Genomic DNA, 21188 nt, shown 5'->3' with positions numbered 1-21188 from the left:
ATAGGCTGGTTGCGGCGGCTGCCTCTGGGGGTAGTACTGACGGTACTGTTGGGAAGAGGAAGGATAGGTGGAATATCTGTACTGCTGATATCCTCCTCTGTATGAAGGTTGGCCACGCCCTCTAGCTCGAAAGGAGGGCTTTCGATATTGTAGGGTCCCTAGTGACCTTGCTGTGTCTGTCTTAATGGATTGTAATACCTCATCAATGTGTTTTCCAAATAACGCCTGGCCATCAAAAGGTAAGTCCAAGATCTTATTCTGCACTTCAGGACGGAAAGAGGTAGCTTTAAGCCAACCTTGCCTTTTAAGAACAGCTGCCCCAGAGAGCTGACGAAAAGCAGTGGTTGTTCTGTCCATTGCAGAGTCAATAAGTTCGGCTGACGTGCGTTGACCCTCCTGCAAAGTTTTGTTTGCGTCTGATCTTGCATCTTCCGGCAACTGGCTAATATGAGGTGCAATGTCTGCCCACAGCTGCCTATCAAACCTAGCCAATACAGCCAATGAGTTGGCAGCTCTTACCACTAGGCTAGCCATAGAGGAAAACCTTTTTTCGATATTATCCAATCACCTACCCTCCTTGTCTGGGGGTGCGGAAATCGGGGCAGAAGGATTTTTGGACTTTTTGTGCCGTTTGAGCCACCACTGAATCTGAGACTTCATCTCCCTCTAATAGGTGTACTGGAACAAGGGAGGACACCTTACTACGTGATGTATGTTTTGGCATTAGTTTTTTATGAATTGTCTGATGTTTTCCCCTTGACGGTGTCGTCGACGGCGCATACACTGCTTTCGTCGGCAGCAGTGTCGTAGACTCTGAACGCATGGAGATCTTGATGGAATAAAGTCTCACCGACAAGTCTACCGTCGATGAGGTCGTCTACGACGGTAGAGCTGATACGGCCATAAGCGCCATCAACGACTATGTGTAGACGTTCGTCGACGATGGAAATGCAGAAGTCGCTGTCAGATAAACACTCACCGATGGTCTCGTCGACGATGAATCTGTTGTCGACGGTGCTTTTTTCGCAGAAACAGAGGATGGTTTCAAAAGGCACAGATGGAGGTACAGGGGAGGATTTTGTGTGCCTCTCTGAACTGCTAGAATTACCTCTCTCCCCTCTGATGGAAGATCTGAGGAGAAGATGGGCTGCAGCCCTTGTAAGACCCTGAAGCAGTCTTTTTGTGGGCTTTCCTTGTGTTGGGAGGGAGATCTTGTGTCTGATCTCGCCCTCTTTGATGACCTTTTAGATGTTGAAGAGTCATCACTCTAAGAATCAGAAACTGGATTTTCCCTGTATTTTAGTTTCGGCAGCCATATCAATAATCTGCCTTCCCTATCCTTTAGAGTCTTAGAGGAAAAGGAACGAAAAACCTTACAGTCCTTGGCTGAATGGTCTGGATAGAAGCAGTAAATGCAATCTTGGTGAGGGTCTTCAGAATGAAGTCTTTTCTTTCCAGAAGTCTTGCAGTTCCTGAAAAGACCCTTCTCCCCTTATCAGACATGTTGTAAATAGTTTACCAATCAAGTCAGATAAGTTTTTCTGAGAGAAAATGTTGTTGAAAAGGTGTGAAGAAAGAGCAGAGCTCTGAGGAGACTTCCTAGCACGACGTGCAGTAGAAAATCTGAGGTGCTGGAGCTTCTCTCAGGAGGATTCTAGTGGGTGGTGTCGTCTGATTGGTGGATACTCAAGTTTGTTACTTTTCCTAAAATGACTCTGAAGAGGCCTAGGGCCTTTTTTTGTTAATATATTTTAACACTACTTGTGTAATTTATACCAGGGGCTCCCATATCGACAACGGGGAATGATTCAAGCATATGAGTCTATGAAAGTTCCAATACTGGAGTAAGACTAGTTGCACCTCTTCAGCATTCCGCATCCCCATCATCAGGATGACAGTAAAGGATAAAAGCACAGTGCGGATCCTGAGCCTGCTAGACCCAAAAGGTAACTTTTTTCCTGGACCTAAGTAGTACCCGTGACTGACACCCAATCTACTGTAATTCAAGAGTTTTAGTGGCCGTTCTAACCTGGTGGCTCAGAACCACTAAGCCACTTGCAACAATTTATTGTATCTTAAAGAGTGAACTACAGTGATTTATTTCAACTTTGAGGACTCTTATCTCCAGTTCCCTTTGACAGACTGTTGTTTTGGTGTCTACTTAAAAATATACCTTATGTTTCTGAATTGGGGTTGTATTTTTGTATCAGACAAGTTATTTACCTTCGGTAACGCCTTATCTAGTAGAGACTATATCGAGCTGCAGATTCCTTACCTCTGAATTCAACCCTGGTGTCAGACTTGATTCAGAAGATTTGCATAAGCAGTATTCCTGCGCGCCAGAGACATTGATCCTCTCCGCGTCCATCACTGGCGTCGTCTGCTTTGGAAATTACATTGCAGTTCCTATATAGGCACCACCCAGGTGCTCAGTCAGTTTTTTTTCCAGGACTTTCCACGCCAGAAGCGCAAAGCCACGAAGAACACTGACCACTGGTATATCAAAAACTAGGGCTCTGAAAAGGGAGTACCTTGCCCCTAGAAATCAGTTCACAGAGAGCAAGGATGGATCAGTCAGTAAGGAATCTGCAGCTAGATATGGTCTCCACAAAATAAGGCACTACCAAAGGTAAGTAACTTGTCGATCTGATACTTAGCTTTTACCTTTAAACTGATGCCCACGGAATACCATCCTCAGAGGGTCTGCAAACCAATCACCTTAGTGAAACACCAGAGGGTTACTGGTAAAGAAAGCGGAGCACAGTGAACAGAAAGAGCTTGTGATTTACTGTGAACCGTAAGTAAGGATAAGTTACTTACCTGTAAATCCTAGTTCTCTTCCAGGGGTATCCTCATCAAAGTCAAACGTTGAATATTCCCGCCCTCGTGCGGGGATCCCGGAGCATATATAAAAACACACATGTATAAGTATGAAATATATATAAAAAAAACATTTTTAGTAGATAATTTCCATAATAGATCCATGTATATATGTGTATAATAGCAATGCAGACTATGTTGATAAACAGGCTAAAATGCTTTATTTCTATGGAGTTTTTTTTTTTTTTTTACATTCATCAACACTCTTATAATTACAAAAAAAAACAAAAAAAACTTTCTGAAGCCCAATTGGAGGGCACAGAAAGAATACCAGCAACACATGAAGAGAAAAAACGACATTGAAAACAGAGCATTATTAGCCAATAGGCTGCATGCAAGTCAATACAGCAGAACCACAACATTTGGCACCGTGCCTTTAAGACCCTGAGGACCTCCAGTATCCCACCATGCCTCAGGGGTGAAGGAGAGATGACAGTTGGTTCAGTTAGGTCAGTACTTTTTTACGGTGACAAAGAATCCTATAGATTAGATAGATGGTCTGTACTGCACTTCTAGGAGACTCGCGTCTGGGGAGGAGAGTGGGTTGTTTATGACTTTGATGAGGATACCCCTGGAAGAGAACTAGGATTTACAGGTAAGTAACTTATCCTTCTCTTCCAGGGGATCCTCATCAATAGTCAAACATTGAATAGATTAGCAAGCCCAACCCTTATCTCTGCGGACTGTCTAATAGAAGTGCAGGAAAAGACATACACTATGCAAATATATTTCTCAGAGACGCTTGACCAACTTGTGCGTCTGCTTTAGCATCTGAATCTAAACAGTAAATGCCTAGTAAACGTATGTACAGATCTCCATGTAGCGGCCTTACAGATCTCAGAGATTGGAACATTGTTAAGGAGGGCAGCAGTAGCCGCTTTTCCTCTTGTCAAGTGAGCCTTAGGCCTAGCCAATAACTGTTTGCATATCAATTGGCTAACAGTTACAATACATGAGACTATCCACCTAGAAATAGTTTGTGTTGATGCAGCATCGCCTGTCCTCATATCTCCATAGTTTACAAACAGGTGGTGAGATCGTCTAATCAATCCGGTCTTATCCAGGTAAAATTTTAGCACTCTTAAGATCCAGGGAGTGCAAGGCTTTCCGGAATGGGAAACAAAGTTGGGAGTGATAGTTGATTGATGTGAAAATCCAACACCACCATCAGTAGGAATGATGGTGGAGTTTTCAGAACAACTCTTATCATGGAAAACCATATACGGTTTCCTGGAGGACAAAGCCTGAATCTCACTGACCCTCCTAGCCGAAGTAATGGCTACGAGAAAAGCGGTCTTCCTCGTAAGGTGTTGCAAAGAAGCTCTGTGAATAGGCTTGAAAGGAGGGCCCATGAGTTTAGATAAAACTATGTTCAGCTCCCATGGAGGCGAGGGTTTTCGAATGGGTGGAAAAACCTTCTTCAAACCTTTTAAGAAATCCTTGACTACTGGCATGGTAAAGAAGGATTTCTGAGAAGGTGGCTTACGATAAGCTGTAATGGCAGATAAATGTACCTTAATATATGACAGCTGCAGACCTGATTTCACCAGATGGAGCAGGTAAGACAATATGACCTCCTCCTGAGCTAGAATAGGATTCTGGCCCTGTTGTCGACGCCACATGTAGAATCTCTTCCACTTGAACGCATAGGAGCGTCGCGTGGACGGCCTTCTGGACTCCTTTAAAATATTCATGCATTCCTGCGAGAGCCCTAGATGCCCATACTGCAGGAATTCAGGAGCCATGCCGTCAAGCTCAGAGAGGGAAGGCTGGGGTGAAGAATCTTGCCTCCCAGCCTGCAAAGGAGATCCGGTCTGCACAGCAGCCTCTTGTGCGGTTGCTCTGACAACTTGAGAGGATCCGTGTACCAGAATTGTCAAGGCCATTGCGGGGCTATGAGTATCATTCTGGTATTGGATCTGTAGAGTTTATCACCGCTGGTATCAGGGGGATCGGTGGAAAAGCGTAGAGAAATATCCCTGACCAGTCTATCAACAGGGCATTCCCTCGATTGCCCGGACGGTAGAACCTGGACGTGAAGTCTGGGCATTTTTTGTTTACTTGGTCTGCAAACAGATCTAAATGAGGCTGACCCCACTGAAAGATGTCTGCGACAACCTCGTCGTGAAGAACCTAGTCGAACCCAGTAGCGAGGGTTCTACTTAGGAAATCTGCCGCCACGTTTTGCTGCCCTGGGAGGTGGATCGCTATAAGAGACATTCCCCTCACTATGAGCCGTCTGCACCAGCAGAGACTTTCCCTGAATCGATGGTGCGAATGATTTGAGAGCCAGATGAAACGCTCTGAGTTCCAGCAGTGGCAGATTTGAGGCCAAAAGACAGCACCTCTAACTGATAGTGTTGAGAGGCTATCACAAACCAAAGGAATTTGATGTATGGGCACAATCGGAATATGAAAATATGCATCCTGCAGATCTATGGAGCACATCCAGTCTCCTCAATGCAGCTGAGGGAAAAATCTGATGAAAAGCCAGCATTCTGAATTTTTGTTTCCGTATGAACTTGTTGAGCAGCCTCAAGTCTAGAATAGGTCTGAAGACTCCTTCCCGACCCTTTTTTGCTACTAGAAAATATCAGGAGTATACTCCTTTTCCCCTTTGGGCGGCTGGCACCTTTTCTATTGCTCTTTCCTCTAACAGGATGCAAACTTCTTTGCGTAGTAAGTTCATATGAGCAGGCCTCGACCTGGTTGGTGGCAAATGAGGTGGAGGTTGTCGGAAAAGAGTATCCATTCTCTACAAAGTTCAGCACCCATTTGTCTCTTGTTATGCCATGCCACTCGTGAGCGAACTCTGTGATACTTCCCCCAACCGGAGAGGTGGACGGTATTAAGGGAAGTGAACCCTCATTGTTTTGCTGGGACTTTGGGGGTAGACTGCGGAGGTCGGCTTGATCCTCGGTCTCTTGTGGCCTTGCGGGACTGGAAGAGGGGACACCCTTGCTTCTGTTGCGATCTCTGGGACCAGTGAGGGGTTTGAACCCTCTGTGGAACGGGCACCTGTCATAAGGTCTATACCTCCTTCTGAAGTCTTTCCTTCTTTCCAGACCAACTGCCCTCATTGTGTCGACCTCCGCCTTCATGCGTGCCATTTCATCATCCGTGTGGGCACCAAATAACGAGTTTCTGTTAAACGGAAGATTCATGATACGCTGTTGCGCCTCTTGCTTGAACCCTGTGAGCCTCAGCCAGGGGGATCTTCTTGCGCAAACCCCATGCGCGTATCCATGTGCCACCAAGTCCGCACCGTCTGCACTGATTTGATTGGACACCAAACTTCCCTCCTGAAGGATCTCCTAGAAGTCCTGCCTGTCCTCCCTAGGCAGCTTTTCCGCAAATCTGTTTAGCGAGTCCCAGAGGGATCAATCATATCTACCTAGGAGTGCTGAGGCACTGGAGACCATCATCGACGCTGGCGTACCACACATCTTCCTACCCAGAGTCCCCAGATGTCTGCTCTCTTTGTCTGGCGGTACCGTTGAGGATGATGCCACCGAATGCGTCTTGCGGGCTGCGGCTAATATGACTGAGTCTGGTGGTGGATCAGCCCTGAGAAACAAAGGATCCTGATCCGGGGCTTGTACTTTTCCAAGATCCTAGCAGGAGCTGAACGGAGGCTTGCTGGTGTCAAAAAAGTCTCCCTGGTCGGCTGGAGAAGACCAGGCACGAGTGGTAACAACTTCCTTGAAGCCGTTCTGTGCTGCAAGGTTTCAAAGATCTCTGATGAGTAAGTGGAAGGTTCCGGGACATCAATGTTGAGCTTTTGTGCTCCCCTGAGCAGCACATCATTGAAAGTTGTTATATCATCCACCGGGGAAACTCTAGCTGGTGGAGAGTCCGTCAGTCGGGGTGTTCGCTCTTATGGAAGACCTTAACAATGTGGACCAAGAAGGGGTCCTTCTGTGATGGCACGACCTTGACCTAGATGTCCTCTGGGAGCGTGACCTGCTCCAAGATCTTGTGGGAGTGCGTCGAGGCCTAGTGATAGATTGGTGAGACGTAGAGCGAGCCCGCTCTGTATGCGCCGTTGGTGACCTCAGAAGCAACGCTGATGGTGAGTACATACGTGAGTACTGAGAGTCTGGAGAAGCCGGCGCCTTGTTAAGGCTCTCCAACCACCTAGGCGATAGGTTTATGGGAGAGATGTGCCCCGACGAGGAGGCCCTTGACCGTCTGGACGATCCACTCCTTATGGAGACCACTGGACTTGGTGGAGTGAGATTCTTGTTGGCTAGGTTGCGGACTCTTCTCCTTGAGAGACAGGCGGTAGCTGTCTTGACGTTGATCTGTGTACCGACGTCCAAGGAGGCCCAGAATGTGTCGTGGGCTGCTCAGGTCTCGACGGCAACTGATTGTCCTTTCCATGTGTACGACTCGACTTCGTATGCTTCGCTGTCAAGTGATGGGCCGCTGACGACGGAAGTCTCTGCTCTGCACGATGCGGCGACCTTGACGTCGTCTTCTGTGCCGTTGAGGGTTGTAATGCCTTCGACGGCGTATGAGCACGCCGGTGCTGGCTTGACATCGATCGGTGGGTTGCCGTCGACTGAGAACTGTCCCGATGAGGGAGATGAGCTTTCGACGTCATATCCTTCGATGCCGGTCGGGTCGTCGTCGACAGCGATAAGGTCCGATGATGCGACAGTGGCAGCGATGATGTCGATGGAGAACAAACAGGTATTTTCATACCAGCTGACCTCGATCTAGCCTGTCGCTCATTAGACTGGCTTGTTGACTGTCTGGGAAGAGAAGAGGATGATGTTTTCTGCCTCTCATGAAGCCCATGAAGTCGTATTTTCTCTCTGTCCTTCAGAGTCCTTTTAGACATGTTTTTACAGTGTCTGTAAGTGTCAGGGTAGTGGCTCTGAGGCAAACACACAATGCAGAGAGAGTGTGGATCAGACTGGGCCTTCTTCCCACAGGAAGGGCACTTCACAAAAAGAGAAGGCAATTTCCAGACAGGACAAAATCCCCTCACTCAGAAAAAGGTGAAAAACGTTGAGTGAAGGTAGAAAAAATAAGGTTTTTGAATATTTTTCTGTGAAAAACTCAGAAAAACTGAGAGCTCAATGCTCCAGGATCCTCTCAGAAGAAGCCGGAAAAAAGAACTGACCTAACTGTGTACCAACTGTCACCCCTCCTTCACCCCTGAGGCATGGTGGGATACTGAAGGTGCTCAGGGTCTTAAAGGCACAGTGCCAATTTTTGTGGTTCTGCTGTATTGACTTGCATGCAGCCTATTGGCTAATAATACTCTGTTTTCAATGTAGTATTTTCTCTTTTCACATGTGTTGCTGGTATTTTTTCTGTGCCCTCCAACTGGGCTTCAGAAAGTTTTGTTTTTTTGTAACTATAAGGGAGAGTGTTGATGAATTAAAAAAAAAAAAAACTCCATAGAAATAAAGCATTTTAGCCTGTTTATCAACAGTCTGCATTGCTATTATACACATGTATTGAAAATGTCACTTACCCAGTGTACATCTGTTCGTGGCAGTCGCAGTAGATTCGCATGTTTTGCAATAGCTCGCCATCTGGTGTTGGGCCGGAGTGTTACAAGTTGTTTTTCTTCGAAGAAGTCTTTCGAGTCACGGGACCGAGTGACTCCTCCTTTTGTCTCCATTGCACATGGGCGTCGACTCCATCTTCGATTGTTTTTCCCCGCAGAGGGTGAGGTAGGAGTTGAATTGTAGTAATAGTGCCCATGCAATGGAGTGACTAAGTATGCACCTATTTAAGGTTGAGATGATACATATATAAATAGTTGAAGGTAACTTCCAAACTGCTACAGGCTCCCGGGGAGGCGGGTGGGCACATGCGAATCTACTGCGACTGATGCCACGAACAGATGTACACTGGGTAAGTGACATTTTCAGTTCGATGGCATCTGTCGCTGTAAATACGCATGTTTTGCATAGACTAGTAAGCAGTTATCTCCCCAAAAGCGGTGGATCAGCCTGTAGGAGTGGAAGTAGTCTGAAATAATGTTCTTAATACGGCTTGACCTACTGTGGCTTGTTGTGCGGATAACACGTCTACACAGTAGTGCTTGGTGAATGTGTGAGGCGTAGACCATGTGGCTGCCTTACATATTTCTTGCATTGGGATGTTTCCTAGAAAGGCCATGGTAGCACCTTTCTTTCTGGTTGAGTGTGCCCTTGGTGTAATGGGCAGCTGTCGTTTAGCTTTAAGGTAGCAGATTTGGATGCATTTAACTATCCATCTGGCTATACCTTGTTTTGATATTGGGTTTCCTGCATGAGGTTTTTGAAATGCAATAAATAGTTGTTTAGTCTTTCTGATGTTCTTTGTTCTGTCAATGTAATACATCAATGCTCTTTTGACATCTAAGGTATGTAGTGCCCTTTCAGCTACGGTATCTGGCTGTGGAAAGAACACTGGAAGTTCCACTGTTTGATTTAGATGGAACGGTGAAATAACCCTTGGCAAAAATTTAGGATTGGTCCTTAGGACGACCTTATTCTTGTGTAGTTGTATAAAGGGTTCCTGTATTGTAAACGCCTGAATCTCGCTTACTCTTCTTAGGGAAGTAATGGCGATGAGAAATGCCACCTTCCAGGTTAGGAACTGTATTTCGCAGGAGTGCATGGGTTCAAAAGGTGGACCCATCAGTCTAGTTAGGACAACATTTAGGTTCCATGAAGGAACAGGTGGTGTTCTTGGTGGTATAATACTCCTAAGGCCCTCCATGAATGCTTTAATGACTGGTATCTTATATAGGGAAGTTGAATAGGTAGTCTGCAGGTATGCAGATATTGCTGCAAGGTGTATTTTAATGGAAGAGAAAGCCAGGTTAGATTTTTGTAAGTGAAGCAAGTAACCCACTACATGTTCTGGAGTTGTGTGTAATGGTTGTATTTGATTAATATGGCAGTAGCAAACAAACCTCTTCCATTTACTTGCATAGCAGTGCCTGGTGGATGGCCTTCTGGCTTGTTTTATGACTTCCATACATTCTTGGGTAAGTTGTAAGTGCCCGAATTCTAGGATTTCAGGAGCCAGATTGCTAGATTCAGCGATGCTGGATCTGGGTGTCTGATCTTTTGGTTGTGTTGTGTCAACAGATCTGGCCTGTTGGGCAATTTGATGCAGGGTACTACTGATGGGTCTAGCAGCGTTGTGTACCAGGGTTGCCTTGCCCAAGTTGGTGCTATTAATATGAGTTTGAGTTTGTTTTGACTGAGTTTGTTTACCAGGTAAGGAAGGAGAGGGAGAGGAGGAAAAACGTAAGCAAATATCCCTGACCAGTTCATCCATAGGGCATTGCCTTGGGACTGTTTGTGTGGGTATCTGGATGCAAAGTTTTGGCATTTTGCGTTCTCCTTTGTCGCAAACAAGTCTATCTGAGGTGTTCCCCAGAGTTTGAAATAAGTGTTCAGAATTTGGGGGTGAATTTCCCATTCGTGGACCTGTTGGTGATCTCGAGAGAGATTGTCTGCGAGTTGATTTTGGATCCCTGGTATAAATTGTGCTATTAGGCGAATTTGGTTGTGAATTGCCCAACGCCAAATCTTTTGTGCTAGCAGGCTTAACTGCGCGGAGTGCGTCCCCCCTTGCTTGTTTAGATAATACATTGTGGTCATGTCTGTTTTGACGAGAATGTATTTGTGAACTATTATTGGTTGGAAAGCTTTTAGTGCTTGAAAAACTGCTAGAAGTTCTAGGTGATTTATATGCAGTTTTGTTTGATGTACGTTCCATTGTCCTTGTATGCTGTGTTGATCGAGGTGTGCTCCCCACCCTGTCATGGAAGCATCTGTTATTACGTATTGTGGCACTGGGTCTTGGAAAGGCCGCCCTTTGTTTAAATTTATGTTGTTCCACCACAGAAGCGAGAGGTAAGTTTGGCGGTCTATTAACACCAGATCTAGAAGGTGACCCTGTGCTTGTGACCATTGTGATGCTAGGCACTGTTGTAAGGGCCTCATGTGCAGTCTTGCGTTTGGGACAATGGCTATGCATGAAGACATCATGCCTAGGAGTTGTAGTACCATCTTTGCTTGTATCCTTTGTGTTGGATACATGCGTTGTATGATGGTGCTGAAATTTTGAATTCTTTGTGGACTTGGAGTGGCTACTCCTTTTGATGTGTCTATTATGGCTCCCAGGTATTGTTGTACCTTGCGCGGCAGAATTTTGGATTTTGTGAAATTGACGGTGAACCCTAGTTTGAAGAGGGTTTGTATGGTATGATATGATTTGTGTGATTTGAGCACTCTATTAACGAATGGGCCTTGATTAGCCAGTCGTCTAGATATGGGAACACATGTATTTGCTGCCTTCTTATGTGTGCAGCGACCACCGCTAGACATTTGGTAAAGACTCTTGGTGCGGTTGTTAATCCGCAAGGCAGTACCTGGAGTTGGTAATGTATTCCCTTGAATACAAACCTTCGGTATTTCCTGTGCGATGGGTGTATTGGTATATGGAAATAAGCATCCTTGAGGTCTAAAGTTGCCATGTAGTCGTTTAGTTTTAGCAATGGCAATACTTCTTGTAGTGTGACCATGTGAAAGTGGTCTGATTTGATGAAAGTGTTCACTACTCTGAGGTCTAGGATTGGTCTCAGCGTTTTGTCCTTCTTTGGTATCAGAAAGTACAGTGAGTAAACTCCTGTGTTTATTTGTGTGTTTGGCACTAATTCGATTGCATTCTTTTGCAATAGTGCCTGCACTTCTATCTCCAGGAGATTGGAATGGTGTGTTGTCAAATTTTGTTCTTTTGGTGGTATGTTTGGAGGGAATTGTAGAAATTCTATGCAATAACCATGTTGGATAATTGCTAGAACCCAAGTGTCTGTAGTGATTTCCTCCCATGCTTTGTAATAATGACTTATTCTTCCCCCCACTGGTGTTGTGTGGAGGGGGTGAGTGACATGTGAGTCACTGTTTAGTAGTAGGTGTTTTGGGGCTCTGAAATCTTCCTCTATTCCTAGGGAATTGCCCTCCTCTATATTGTCCCCGAAAACCTCCTCTATTCTGTCCCTGGTAACTGGACGGTGTTGCTTGTGAGGTGCTGGCTTGTGTGCTCTGACCCCGAAACCCCCCTCGAAAGGGTGTTTTACGGAATGTGCTGTAATTGCCTCTGCTCTGCGGGGAGTAGAGTGCGCCCATGGCTTTGGCAGTGTCCGTATCTTTGAGTTTCTCAATCGCTGTGTCCACTTCTGGACCGAACAGTTCTTTTTCGTTAAAAGGCATATTGAGAACTGCTTGTTGAATCTCTGGTTTAAATCCAGACGTTCGGAGCCATGCATGCCTTCTGATAGTTATAGATGTATTAATCGTCCGTGCATCTGTATCTGCAGCGTCCATGGAGGAGCGGATCTGGTTGTTGGAAATGGTCTGTCCCTCCTCAACCACTTGTTTTGCCCTAGTGTGGAAGTCCTTGGGCAGATGTTCAATGAGATGTTGCATCTCGTCCCAGTGGGCTCTGTTATAGCGCGCAAGTAGTGCCTGCGAGTTGGCGATGCGCCACTGGTTTGCAGCTTGTGCTGCGACTCTCTTACCAGCTGCATCGAACTTGCGGCTTTCTTTATCTGGGGGTGGTGCATCTCCAGATGTGTGGGAGTTGGCCCTTTTTCTAGCTGCTCCTACAACAACAGAGTCTGGTGGCAGCTGTGTAGTGATGAAAACCGGGTCTGTAGGAGGCGCCTTATACTTTTTTTCCACCCTTGGTGTGATAGCCCTACTTTTGACCGGCTCCTTAAAGATGTCTTTTGCGTGCCGGAGCATACCAGGGAGCATAGGCAGGCTTTGGTATGAGCTGTGGGTGGAGGAGAGTGTGTTGAATAAAAAAATCATCCTCGACCTGTTCTGAGTGGAGGCTTACGTTGTGAAATTGTGCTGCTCTAGCCACCACTTGAGAATACGCGGTGCTGTCCTCTGGTGGAGATGGCTTCGTAGGGTATGCCTCCGGACTGTTATCTGACACTGGGGCGTCGTATAGGTCCCAGGCGTCTTGATCTTGGTCACCCTGGCTTATGGTGGTGTGAGCTGGGGAGTGTGATGGAGTTTGTGCTGGCGAGACGTTAATCACGGGCGGAGGAGAGGGTGGTGGGGTAACTCTTTTCACCACTTTTGGTTGTGGTGTCTGTTCAGTTTGGAACTCCAACCTTCTCTTTCTTCTAATGGGGGGGAAGGGTGCTTATTTTTCCTGTCCCCTGCTGTATGAAAATACGCTTTTGCGTATGGTCTACATCAGTTGATTGTAGCTCTTCCTCAAACCTATGCTTTTGCATTTGGGAGGTTAGCGAGTGCTCTTCTGTATAAGAGCCTGAAGCTGGGTCGCTTGCAGTTTGTTTCGGCACCGAAACCCTGTCTGCGTGTTTTTTCGGCTCCGAGGTGACTTTTTTCTTTTTCGGGGCCGAAACCTCTCGGCGTCGATCTTCTTCGGTGCCGCTGTCTCGGCGTCGAGCTGTGTCCACACCGGCATCTCGGTGTCGAGGCTTGTCTCCAGCACTTTCTCGGTCCCGAGAAGGCTGCGTGCCGGTGTCTCGACCGGAGTCGGACGATCTCGGCACTGTTTGGGCCTTTTTCGGTGCCGACGGTCCGTCACCGAATTTATGGGTGGAGCCATGGCCTGATGGCAGTGGCGTCCCCTGGGCCTTGTAAATCTTCCGCTGTGTGGTTTTCGACGTCTTACTCACGGTTTGTGTATCGTCGAATCCTTTGGAGTCCGATTCTTGGATCGAGAAGGTACCTTCCTCTTCTTGTTCCTCGAACTCTCGGTGGGCTGTCGGCGCGGACGCCATCTGAAGTCTTCTGGCTCGACGGTCTCGGAGTGTTTTTCGGGACCGGAACGCACGACAGGCCTCGCAGGTGTCTTCACTGTGCTCAGGTGACAGGCACAGGTTACAGACCAAGTGTTGGTCTGTATAGGGGTATTTATTGTGGCATTTGGGGCAGAAACGGAACGGGGTCCGTTCCATCGGCGTTCTTCAGCACGCGGTCGGGCCGACCAGGCCCCGACGGGGGATCGAAAAACTACCCCGAAGGGCACCGGAGCTCTTCGATCTTCGATGCGGTGTTGAATCTAACTACGCCGATCCCGAACGCAACAATACCGACGAAAATCTTCCGAAATTAGCTATCTTTCCGTTCCGAAACTCGGAGCGACAGGAACACGTCCGAACCCGATGGCGGAAAAAAAACAATCGAAGATGGAGTCGACGCCCATGCGCAATGGAGACAAAAGGAGGAGTCACTCGGTCCCGTGACTCGAAAGACTTCTTCGAAGAAAAACAACTTGTAACACTCCGGCCCAACACCAGATGGCGAGCTATTGCAAAACATGCGTATCTACAGCGACAGATGCCATCGAACACATGATTCTGGTATGGAAATTATCTACAAAAAGTGTTATTTTTTCATGTATATTTCATACTTATATATGTGTTTTTATATATGCTCCGGGATCCCCGTACGAGGGCGGGAATATTCAATGTTTGACTATTGATGAGGATTCCCCTGGAAGAGAACATCTGGGGACAGGCAGGACCGGAATGTGGAAAAAAGCGTCCTGCAAATCAGTCCCTACCATCCAGTCTCCTGGGTCCAGGACAGACGAGACCTGAGCCAATGTGAGAATCCAGAACCGCCACTTCAAGAAGAGACTGACAGCTCATAGGTCTAGGAAAGGGCAAAGACCCTTTTCCTTTTTGGGGACTAGAAAGTAGCGGTAATAGCATCCACAGCAAACTGTGGTACCGGAAACCTCTCTATGGCACCCTTGGCCAAGAGAGCTGCAACGTCTTCGCGGAGAAGGAACAAATGATTCTGCATCATCTGGTTGTAAGATGGTGGTACAGATGGAGGGGCAGTCACGAAGGGGAGGGAGTAATCAGGAGCCCATGCAAAATGTGTCTGCAAGCCTGCCATTGCAGCCTGCATAAAAAGGTGCATGCACCCTTTCACTACAGGTCACTGTGAGTCACCCCTCTGGTAGGCCCTCCTAGCCCATAGGTCAGGGTGCAGGTACCTGTGTGAGCGTACCCCTGCATGAGCAGAGGTGCCCCTACGAATTCCAGCTCCATTATACTGGACTTCATAAGTGTGGGGAAGCCATTTTATCTGTGTACTAGACACAGTGCAGTACCTGTGTCCAGCTACATAATGGTAACTCCAAACCTGGGCACGTTTGGTATCAAACATGTCGAAATCATACCCCAGTACTGTTGCCAGTATTGGTTGTATAATTCCATGCACTCTTGGGGCTCCTTAGAGGACATCCAGCATTGCTCCTACTAGTCTTCTGGGGGCTTTCCTGGCAGCCAACGCTGCTGCCACCCCGCAGACAGTTTTCTGCCCTCCTCTGCTTGACCAGCTCTGGCAGAGGAAGACAGAACAAAGGATTTCCTGTGGGCGAGACAGGCAACACCCTCTCCCATGGAAATAGGTGTCACATGACTTGGAAGGGGTAACCGCCCCAAGCCACCGGTATGCTTTGACAGACACGTTTGGTGCTCTACTTGCATAGATCGGTTTGCACCAGTCCAGGGACCCCTGGTCCCTGCTCTGGTGCGAAACCGGACAATGGAAAGGTGAGTGACCACTCCACTGTCAATCACCACCCCAGGGGCAGTGCCCAGAGCTCCTTCAGGTGGCCACTTGATTCTGCAATCTTGAATCAGATGTGAAGAGGCCCCTGGGAGCATCTGAGTGGCCAGGTCAGACAGGTGACGTCATAACCCCCTCCTGATAGGCAGGCACCCTGCTAGGTGACCAATCCCCCTTCCTGGGCTATTTAGGGTCTCTTCTAACATCCACTGAATTCAATAATCTTTCTGCAACAGAAGAAAATAAGTTACTTACTTGTAACTGTAGTTCTCCAGTATTGTGCTAGTCACTGCTTGCTAGTCTTATTCAAGCATGTGAATCTATGAAAGTTCCAATCCTGGAGTAAGGCATTTGGGGAGGGGGTCCAATTTTAAGTTTGGGTCTATTTTACAAAAGGACATGTAATGTAATTATACATTTTAGGCCTATGTTGTACATTCCACCGGGGCCTCCCATCTCGACGACTGGGAAGTATTCAAGCATGTGAATCTATGAAAGTTCCAATACTGGAGTAACAAACAATCTGCAACTCCAGCGACAACTCTGCTTTGCAACATTGTTTCTCCGGCTCCTTCCTTCCAGCAACTGCAACAGTTCCCTGGCTGTGCATCCTCTGAGGGCGACGAGTCTTCAGCACAAGTAGTAAGAAGGAATCTCCCTTGGAGTGAAGGAGTCACTCCCCTGCAGGCACCAACTGCAACAACTGCAGACTGTGCGGATGCTCTCTCCTCTGAAACTGTGTGAATCCTGCATCACAGGTGGTGGCCTGGAGTGGTCTCCTTGGTCCTCTCTACCAGTTGTCCAACTTGGGAGCGACGGTAAGCCCATGCCTCTCCTTGCAGGACAGTACCCCAAGACTATTGCAGCTACCAAGGCTTGTTTGTTTCTCCTCTAAGGGAACTTCAGGCTCCGTGTAGCCCCAGCCCCCAGCACTCCTTCCTGCAAAGCAGTCTCCTGCCTGCTGCTCCAGCGACGTTGGACTCCTCTTCAGGTGTCCGACCTGGGCCTCGCTGCGACTCCTGTACCTGCTGACTGTGGGTCACCTGTGGGGGCTGTGTCCTGTCCTTGTGACTCTCCCGGCTGCTGAGGGTCACCTTGGAATCGCCTCCTTTGGTCGAGTCCCCTGGACCTTGCTGGTCCTTTTCAGGCTTGCAAAACATTCTCCGACTCTTGCATTTGCCAAGGCTTGTTGGCGGTTTTGCAGCACCAATGACCAACTGCATCACGTCCACCGACCTGGGATATCACTTGCATCACTTCTGGAACTCCTCCTCTGTTCCTGTGCTGCACTGCTGACTTACTTCATCCACCGTCAACCTGGTCCTTCATCCACAAAAGGGTGGGCGGTGGCTCCTGCCACAGCCAGACAGTCCATCACAAACTGGACTTGGTCTCCTTCCTTTGCAGGTCCTCTTCTGTCAGGATCCACCTTTGGTTTCTTCCAGTCTTGTATGGGTCTAGCACAGTCCTTGTCCAGTCCAAAGTACTCCTTTTGGTTTTGGGGAAAACCAGGTACCTCTTCTCTCCAGGTCGCTGGGGGGCACCCTGGTACTTACCACTTGGGGTTCCTAGTTCCTCCAGCTCCCCTCTACTGATTCCACTTCCTTGGGTGGGGACTGCCTCTCACATTCCACTTTTTTTTTTAGATAATGGTTTGGCCCTCCCATTAGGGCCCTCAATGCTATTGCTTTACCATTGCCTTTTACTTTCTATGCTATTCCCTGATTGGTAATGTGTATATAATAGTGTGTTTATTTACCTCCAGTTGGGGTATTGCCTATACAGTATTTTAGTACTTGTGTTACCATAATAAAGTACATTCATTTTTGTAACATTGTGTGGTTCTTTTATGTGTGTAAGTGCTGGAGGGAGGGTGTTAGATCAGGTTGCTTCTGCCTTATCTAAAATATATTTTAAAAAACAACAAAAAACAATTGTACCATCAAATGGGATATTGCTAAGGTAGCCTAGACATGGTGTGAAATCCCTGATCCAGTAGGTGTTAAGAACCATGTTAACTATAACCCTTCAAGGTGTGGGTATATATCCTCAGCAGACATTGTGTTTAATAATTTGAGGGCCAGACTAACGGCAGAAATATGTTTTACCAACTGCTTCAAGCTTAGTCAGCTTTAGCTGCCAGGGATGTTGGGAACCAGAAATCTGCTTGGGACAGCACAAGGACTGCATCACCGAGCCTCTAGGAGTAGGCAGATGGACAAAAGATTTGAGGACCCCCCTAGAACAGCCTTTTATGTCCTTGCTACATACCGATTGGCTGCCGGTATGGAAAGGGTTTCTCTTAGGCTGCCATGACTGGGCCCAGGACAGCCACACTGAAGGGCACCAGCGGTTCAAAAACCTGCACCGAACGTTGCAACATCTGTCAGTGTGTGACAGTGTTCAGGGACCTTGGGTAGAACAAATTCTAATTTTGAATTATCAACTAAGATGCTGCAATGCAGAACAATGTTAGAGAAGCTTTAGGTGGGGGGAAAAACATCTCAGAATTACTAAACTTTCCCACAAATAATGTATGTTCTGATTCTGTCCAGGCTTGAATGATTCAACAAAAATGATCACTTACTCATTGCTATTAAACATTTACTGAACAACCAGGCTTTTTCCAATTCCACTGACTCATGGTTAGGATGACAACAGCCTCGGCCACTTAACACTTTATGGACTGAACCTTTTACCACAAAAGACGCATACCAAATGCCTTACCAATCAAAGGCTTTATCAACTTGCGGTAGTGAGATTTGTGCACAAATTATGCAGTTCTCATTTGTTAGAAGACTGTATAAGAACATGCTAGGAAAACCTGTTGCCATAAGCTGATGTGCATGTCAGATCACATTCTACACTTTAACTGGGCTCAGTGCTTGCACAGCCTGCTCTGCCCTTGTATGAAGCAGTACCTGTGACATAGCTGCTCTCACCTTGTTGCACAGGATTGTGCGATGCTTGGGTCCACCCTCAGCATTCACTAGTAGCATGCGTGCATGTTGAACCCTGTTCTGAGCGATGCCTGGGACAGGACGACCCTCATATTGTGGGAAGGCAAGTGCAGCTGAGCTCAGTCTCACCTTGTGGGTCCTGTGCATGCTGGGCACCATCTACACTTGCTGTAGCAACTATGCTGGAATCAGTTACCTATTCATAGTTACCTTCTGCTTTCAGAGCCTCTTCCTTCCCACTGTAGTGGCAGTAATTGGACAAGTCCGTACTGTTGTACATGTGGTGGCAAGCTGGGCTCATGTGTGAAATGTCATTTTTGGCACACAGCATACTCTCCAAATTACAAGTAAATGCATGTGCATCCTATAGTCCATTCTCACCTTGTAGTAGCGGGCGGTATCTGGAACGGCTCCATACTCTTGCGTTAGGGCATTCTTCACCGAGTTGGCCTTATCGTTCTCAATGTTGATGGCTCCGATCAGCAGATTGTTTGAAATGTTGTCCAGATGGCCACGGAACTTTAGCCAAGGTCCGGCAGCAGAGATGTGATCTGTGGTGCACTTCCCCTTCACCTGAATCACCACATACCAAGAAAATATTACACAAATTAATTAATCTTCTCTAGTAAAAAAGGGTACTACCCTTAGACAGCCCAAGAAGCTAAAACAGTCAACAATCCAATAAGCTTCACCCCCAATATAGGCAACATGCCCTCACTCACCGAATCCAGCTACCAAAGTCTAATAAAATCTCTATTAGTAGAACTTCTACCAATGCACCAATTGTTCAAGAAAGAAAGGAAGATCCACTCCCTTCATTATCAAATCTGCCTAACCTTTGATTTGTTTCAGACATTACTTCTCATCTTCTTTCCTGTCTTGCAGAGCAGCACGATGTGACTTCCATTCCCAGCAATTTGTCCTTCAAGCTTTTCTCCTTTCAATTAGCCTCACTAGACTAAGAAGCCAGACACTCCATTGTATATTTTCCACTTTGCTTCCTTTTCGCCTCAGCAGCTTACGCTCTCGATTCGCCACCCCATGCACTCTTCTCAGGTGCTCTTACTCTCATTTTCCTAGTTGTCTCCCCTAGCAACTCACTTGCTTTTGCAATGTGGCTGACTAGTTCCTGCTGTATTTTCCAAAGTACGTACTTCACATTCTCCCCTTTTCCTGTCACCCTTCCCTCCCAAAGCCTTACCAGCTCACGCTAAGACCCCCCCACATCCTTGCCCCATGCCACAAATGATTTTGATCTATTATTGCTCAGCTTTCCCTGCTACCATCTATATGTGCCCTTAATTTTTATTTATGTTTTTAATTCCCCATGCTGCTCAACAGTTCCCAATGAAAAAGTTACTTACCTTTTGTAAAGAAATGGCTCCCTGTTGCAGTTACCCCCCACTTTTTGCCCGATACTGATTTGACTGAGAAGTGTGCTGGGACCCTGCTAACCAGGCCCCAGCACCAGTGTTCTTTCACTTAAAATTTACCATTGTCTCCACAATTGGCACAAACCTGGCACCCAGGTAAGTCCCTTGTAACTGGTACCCCTGGTACAAAGGGCCCTGATGCCAGGGAAGGTCTCTAAGGGCTGCAGCATGTCTTATGCCACCCTAGGGACCCCTCACTCAGCACAGACACACTGCTTGCCAGCTTGTGTGTGCTGGTGGGGAGAAAATGACTAAGTCGACATGGCACTCCCCTCAGGGTGCCATGCAAACCTCACACTGCCTGTGGCATAGGTAAGTCACCTCTCTAGCAGGCCTTACAGCCCTAAGGCAGGGTGCACTAGACCACAGGTGAGGGCATAGGTGCATGAGCACTATGCCCCTACAGTGTCTAAGCAAAACCTTCGACATTGTAAGTGCAGGGCAGCCATAAGAGTATATGGTCTGGGAGTCTGTCAAAAACGAACTCCACAGCTCCATAATGGCTACACTGAATACTGGGAAGTTTGGTATCAAACTTCTCAGAACAATAAACCCACACTTATGCCAGTGTTGGATTTATTAAAAAATGCACAGAGGGAATTCTTAGACATGCCCCCTGTATTTTACCCAATTGTTCAGTGCAGGACTGACTGGTCTGTGCCAGCCTGCTGCTGAGAGACGAGTTTCTGACCCCATGTGGTGAGGGCCTTTGTGCTCTGAGGACAGAAACAAAAGCCTGCTCTGGGTGGAGGTGCTTCACACCTCCCCCCTGCAGGAACTGGAACACCTAGCAGTGAGCCTCAAAGGTTCAGGCTTCGTGTTACAATGCCCCAGGGCACTCCAGCTAGTGGAGATGCCCGCCCCCTGGACACAGCCCCCACTTTTGGCGGCAAGTCCAGGAGAGATAAATGAGAAAAACAAGGAGTCACTGGCCAGTCAGGACAGCCCCTAAGGTGTCCTGAGCCGAGTTGACTCTGACTTTTAGAAATCCTCCATCTTGCAGATGGAGGATTCCCCCAATAGGATTAGGGCTGTGCCCCCCTCCCCTCAGGGAGGAGGCACAAAGAGGGTGTAGCCACCCTCAGGGCTAGTAGCCATTGGCTACTAACCCCCCAGACCTAAACACACCACTAAATCGAGTATTTAGGGGCTCCCAGAACACAGCAAGATTGATTCCTGCAACCTAAGAAGAAGAGGACTGCTGAGCTGAAAAACCCTGCAGAGAAGACGGAGACACCAACTGCTTTGGCCGTAGCTCTACCGGCCTGTCTCCCCACTTCTAAAGACACTGCTCCAGCGACGCTTTCCACAGGGACCAGCGACCT

General features: G+C 47.3%; 1 protein-coding gene across 1 annotated transcript in view; it reads right to left on the bottom strand.

The window, feature by feature from the left end:
* Positions 1 to 21188, bottom strand: part of ACO2 (aconitase 2) — a 347285-nt gene that overhangs the window by 60565 nt on the left and 265532 nt on the right. The window contains exon 15 of the mRNA XM_069231254.1: positions 18812 to 19003. Coding sequence (XP_069087355.1) covers positions 18812 to 19003 — 192 coding nt within the window. The remainder of the gene's footprint in view (positions 1 to 18811; positions 19004 to 21188) is intronic.

This window comes from Pleurodeles waltl, chromosome 4_2 (assembly GCF_031143425.1).
Source record: "Pleurodeles waltl isolate 20211129_DDA chromosome 4_2, aPleWal1.hap1.20221129, whole genome shotgun sequence".
NCBI lineage: Eukaryota > Metazoa > Chordata > Amphibia > Caudata > Salamandridae > Pleurodeles > Pleurodeles waltl.
Note: the sequence above shows the minus strand (reverse complement) of the source record. Positions and strands in the feature narration are given on the sequence as shown.